General features: G+C 36.8%; 1 protein-coding gene across 6 annotated transcripts; it reads left to right on the top strand.

Annotated features, from left to right (window-relative positions):
* The first annotated feature begins 736 nt into the window (after positions 1–736).
* On the top strand, positions 737–5,305 carry LOC122305284 (GABA transporter 1-like). 6 transcript variants are annotated; one of them, XM_043117691.1, is made up of 10 exons: positions 737–912; positions 1,031–1,243; positions 1,503–1,576; positions 2,220–2,342; positions 2,770–2,864; positions 2,991–3,177; positions 3,317–3,447; positions 3,663–3,878; positions 4,289–4,683; positions 4,863–5,305. In XM_043117691.1, exons 2-10 carry the CDS (start codon positions 1,146–1,148, stop codon positions 5,032–5,034), a joined length of 1,491 nt encoding a protein of 496 aa, XP_042973625.1. In that variant the 5' UTR covers positions 737–912; positions 1,031–1,145; the 3' UTR covers positions 5,035–5,305. The 6 variants fall into 6 exon arrangements, with proteins under 6 accessions (XP_042973625.1, XP_042973623.1, XP_042973626.1 ...); XM_043117690.1 differs by lacking the exon at positions 737–912 and having other exon boundaries at positions 976–1,243; XM_043117689.1 differs by lacking the exons at positions 737–912; positions 1,503–1,576 and having other exon boundaries at positions 921–1,243.
* The last annotated feature ends 363 nt before the right edge of the window (positions 5,306–5,668 follow it).

Raw genomic sequence — 5,668 nt, 5'->3', positions numbered from 1 at the left:
ATATTATATTAATATTAATATTACAAAAAAGTATTATTAAATGCTAATAGTAATTATATTCTAATTAAATTAATATTAAAAAAAGTATTGTTAAATGTTAATAATAATTATATTATATTCAATTAATATTAAAAAATATTATTAAATGTTAATAATAATTATATTCTAAATGTTAAATGTTAATTATATTCTAATTAATTTAATTTATTTGTTTGGAATGATAAATTAATATTTTAATATTTGATGAATGAATAGTAGTCTTCCATCTTTAGCCAACCACTGTAACAAAAGTCTAAATTATTTTAGACTTGTCCAATCCAATGTGAAGGATTTTTGAGCTAAATTATGTAAAATTATGTAAAATTTGACCAAGCATCTCATTTGGCCAAGCCAATGTGAATGCTCTAAGATTTTCTTTTTCCGGGGTTAAAGTAAAACAGTAGTTTATTGATTGATTAAGCAATATATATTACGTCGAAATACTCCACCCACAGGCCACAAGTCGCCTTTACAGCTAGTAATGAAGAATAACGGTGTCACTCACTTCCAACACGTCGCTGTTTGAAGAGCCGTCCCGGCCCCCGTCGGGGAAAGTGTTCAAGTTTGACACTAATGCTTGTTCACTCTGCAGCATAACAATCCAAAAACCAACGAAATAAATGAAAAAAAAAAAAAAAAAAGGTATGGCAACCAGACAATCTGTTACAGACAGGCATCTATTCTCTGAACTTCCCAGAACTCGGGTGTAAACACGTTGACATAAATACATGGAATCATATTCATAGGAATGACAGTATTATTGGGACTAAATTTTATAGAGTTCTGAATTATGTCGAGGGATATTACGTAATCGTTTTGACTTTGCAAACTTCCCCACGGTTTTTCGTCACCGGCATGTTCACAAAACGAAAGGTCATAAGAAAAGAAAAGGAGTTTCATTTATGAATGGACTCCTCTTACCGCTACTCTATGGTTTGTGCCAGTTTCAACTGCAAAATTCTAACTAGCTGACCCGCTGCAATGTTCTCAGAGTATTCTTCTCAGCCGCTAGAGAGTTCGCTACCGCCGTCACCAACAGCAGCAACAGCAGAGAAACGTGGAGAAGATAGTGTAGAAGAAGCCGGAGAGGTGGATGGAAGAGGGACATGGAAGCACGCGGCTTTCCATGTCGCCACCACGATTGCCACTCCTGCTGCTTACGCTCCCTTGCCCTTTGCTCTTGCCTCACTCGGTTGGCCCCTCGGTCAGTTCTATTTGATTCCTCTGTTTATCCCCTCTGTGTTTGGTAGCCAAGAAAACTTGTTAAGCAATAGAAAACTGCTATACTCAACTGAATTGAGTTCCTAAGAAGAAGAAGAAGAATAGGAGCAATAAAATTACTTTCTTTTAAGCAAGTAATTAAAGTGCGATAAAAGGAGAAATAATTGTGCTTGATGGCGTTGATTCAAAACAGACAAGGAAGCAACTTTTCAATAAATTATAAACCTCACTTTTGATTGTAGTTGCACCTCAGAGAAGACCCTTCCAGCAACACTCAAACCTTTGACAAGTAAGTGCAGAGGGGAAATCGACCAAGGTATTCTTCGGCACCCAAAAGAGAACCTGCACAGAGAATTCTCTCATCCCCATAATTCAACCAGAAACAATTCCAAAAAACCAGAGTACTCCTGGAATTGCTTACCCAAATACTCTTTCTCAAGCTTTGCTCGGTGATCCTACAAATAAAATCTTTGTTCCCTTAGCATGATCGTTACTTCTGTACTGACTACTATTCTTCTTCTTATTCATTTCTTAACTACTACGGATTTTCCTTTAAATTTTTGGGCTGGCTCCAAGTGCCTCGTTGATTACCAGGTAGTTAGGGACTTGATTACCTTCAAATGAATCCGAATCCAAAATATCACTTTCCAATAGCCAATTCGTGTACAACTGCCTAAACGATACTATTAATTTTTCTCGTTGATGATATTTTATTATCTACCCAGTTAGGCCTGTAAGGGGAACCCGGATAACAGAAGCTTAATTCAGTTTACGTTTTTATTTTTATTTTTCTAATTGAGTCTCTTGCACTGATAATTTATATAAAGCTATGCTTCAAGTCATGGCCTTTTATTTTCTTCTCTTCTATATTGGGTCAGTGCTAATTTCTTTTTAATTGCATTTTTCCCTTAAATTGACAGTCCTTATTGTGGATATGTTGTTGCTACTCCTCCTTTCAGGTGTGAGTAGTTTAGTGAGTGGAACATTGGCAACTTGGTATTCTAGTCTTCTGATCGCATCGTTATGGAGATGGAATGGGAAGAAGCAAATTACGTACAGAAAACTTGCAGGGAGCATCTTTGGTTGGTATTAGCTCCTGAATAATTTCAGTTTATAATTACAAGAACAATAGTGACAGCAGCCACAAAAATAAGAAAGATAACCTTTACTTCATTATAATTGTTGATGGTAAATTATCTTGTCATTGATGGAGAGACATTTTTGTTTTGTTGGGTACATTTCAGAACATCAGAAAATTACAAGTTGAAAGTCCAAATCGTATTGTCGACCTAAAACATAAGGGCCAACTTTATTGAACAACAGACCTTCTTTTTCTCCCTTTAGATAATGAATGAGCTATAGTTTGTTTTAAGTCATGGCAATCATGAACTACAAATGCTCATAGACTAGACAACTAAAATTAAAAGATCTTGTTGTTTATAACCTGAACTTAACGTCTCTATTTTAATTTTCTGCTTACCTGACTCTATTATTTTCTTTTTTTCGAAGGATTCCGGGGTTATTACTCTATTGCATTTTTTCAGCAGGTGGCGTCTTTGGGCAACAACATTGCCATTCAAATTGCTGCTGGGAGCAGCCTTAAGGTTAGGAAATCTTAAAATGATAAGAACAGTAATGTATGTGTTTCTTTTTTCATTCTTCTTTCGTTTTCCAGTTTTTTTTTTTTTTGGGTTGGAGGTGGGGTGATGTTCTATTCCATCTTTATGCAGGCAGTCTATAAACACTTTAGGGAGGATGGTGCCTTAACCTTGCAGCATTTCATTATTTTCTTTGGAGCCTTTGAACTTGTTCTCTCTCAGCTTCCTGACATCCACTCATTGAGATGGGTAAACTCATTGTGCACTTTCAGCACGATTGGGTTTGCTGCTACAACCATTGGTGTGGCAATTTATAATGGTAAGCTTTGTGGTACTTCTCTTTGCCTGCTCTCTTCCTACCCTTATGACTTGAATCTGTCTCTCCCTTTCAAAGTAGTCACTTCACAACTTCATCCCGAGTTTATGTTTTTAACTTTTCTTTTTTCATGTCCTTTTAGGAAAAAAGATTGACAGAAACACAGTAAGTTACAGTTTGCAAGGGAGCTCCTCTCTTAAGATCTTTAAAGCCTTTAATGCTCTTGGTGTAGTTGCCTTTTCCTTTGGAGATGCAATGCTTCCAGAAATACAAGTAATATATTTCCACAACAACTTACGTCAACAAGTTAAATTTAATTTTTGTTTTTTTTTTTGGGTTGATTTTTTTCAATCTGCCGAAAGCCATGTTTTTTTAGCTATTTGGTTTATGTCCTACCACTCTTTAAATTGATAACTGAAACCGAGTTTTGAAATTCATATGTTCTTAACAATGAATATGGTGACTACAAACAATCATTTGCTTGCCAGAACACCGTAAGAGAACCTGCAAGGAAGAACATGTATAAAGGTGTAACGGCAGCATACGCTATCATTATCGTGTCTTACTGGATATTAGCCTTCTGTGGATACTGGGCTTTTGGATCAGAAGTCCAGGCTTACATAGTATCTTCTTTAAGTGTTCCTGAATGGACAATTGTCATGGCCAATCTCTTTGCCGTGATTCAAATATCAGGATGCTATCAGGTACTCTTTGTAACATGTGTTGAATAAACATACTGCACTTTCCTTCCCTTTTTTTGTGTGTTTATATTTTTCAGGACAGTTTTCTAGATTTCTTTTTAAAAACGTGTCATAATTTACCCATAAAATCAGTAGAAAATAATGTTCTGAAAACATTATTGCTAATTTGCACTGTGACAACCAATATCAATCTTGCATAAATTCAAATTGTGAATGTAGAAAATACCTGAAAAATAAAATAAAAGAGACACTGGCCATATGAGTATTCAGATACATAACTTTAAACTTACTCTGCATCAAACCAACTTTTTGCAGTGTTAGGTTTTTTCCACTAGATCCTTCCCATTATTTTGTCATACATGTTTTTCTCTTATTACTTGTATGCCTCTTTGAACTAAATTGGTTCTTTTTAGATATATTGCAGGCCAACATATGCCTACTTTGAGGAAAGATTTCTGTCCAATAAAGCTAATAATAGCAATGTTCCTCTGAGAAAACACTTCATCCGTCTTACATTCACTTCCATTTACATGGTTCTTATTACTCTTATTGCCTCGGCAATGCCCTTTTTTGGGGATTTTGTGTCCATCTGTGGGGCAATTGGGTTCACTCCACTGGACTTTGTCTTCCCTGCAATAGCATATCTGAAAGCGGGAAGAATGCCCAAGAACACCAAACTTCGCCATTCAGTGCAGCTCCTTAATATTGCAATAGCTACCTGGTTCTCAGCTGTTGCAGTGTTGGGTTGCATTGGTGCTGTTAAGTTCATCATAGAAGACATCAAGACATACAAATTCTTTCATGATATGTAAGTGTTTATAATATATTTATTTTCCAACTGATATGCTAGTTTCCTCTTCACAGCTAACACTGCAGACTGAAGTTGAAACCATTTCAAAATGCTTTAATTTCCAGTATAGCTAATGTGCGAATATATAGCATATACTTGTTCGTTACTAATGTTTTTTTTTTTTTTTTTTTTTTAAGAAGAGATGAAGGTCACATGTCCACGAGTGACCCCCTCCCAATTTTATTAATAACCCTCACTTGTGGCGGAGGAAAACCGTGGTTACAACCTGATGCTTGGGGGTTACAGAAAGACCAAAACCCAGGCATCAAAAACAAAGGACACCTAAACAAAATACAAAGGATAGAATGAATCCTAGACCCAGAACCAGACTTAAGAAAAAAATACCTGCAAAAGAAAACACCAACAAAGTAATGATAAAGCAATGCAAACCAGAACAAAAACATACCTGGAAAAGCCACTACGAAGTACGAAGATAGGGGATGCCAAGTCTATCCATACGGAGAAGACCCCTAAGGTTACTTGGCAAACCTTGATCCCCTGCCCACTCCGTGTTCAAACCTCAATAAGTGCCCACTCCCATAGAGAGTCTGCCACAGCGTTACCTTCACGATAAATATGATTCATCGTATACTCCATGCATGAAAGGTAGCCATGTAATTCATCCCAAAAATCCTCTAAGTACCAAATATTACACGTTCCTTTAGTGACCCAAATGACAAGGAGTTGAGAATCAGTCTCAATCTGAATCCTAACAAACCCAAGCTGATAACAACGACGAACCCCTTCCACTAAGCTTCTCATTTCAGCAAAATTATTGGACCCCTGTCCCAGAAAAACAAAATAAGCAGCCAGAAGCTTACCACCTGCATCTCGAATCACACCCCCTGCACCTGCCATCCCCGGGTTTCCCAAACTACTTCCATCAATATTAAGCTTCACCCAATCCTGAGGGGGTCGAGTCCACCGCACCACTTGGACCTTC

Source organism: Carya illinoinensis, chromosome 3, assembly GCF_018687715.1.
Source record: "Carya illinoinensis cultivar Pawnee chromosome 3, C.illinoinensisPawnee_v1, whole genome shotgun sequence".
NCBI lineage: Eukaryota > Viridiplantae > Streptophyta > Magnoliopsida > Fagales > Juglandaceae > Carya > Carya illinoinensis.
This window is presented reverse-complemented; position numbering and strand designations above follow the sequence as displayed.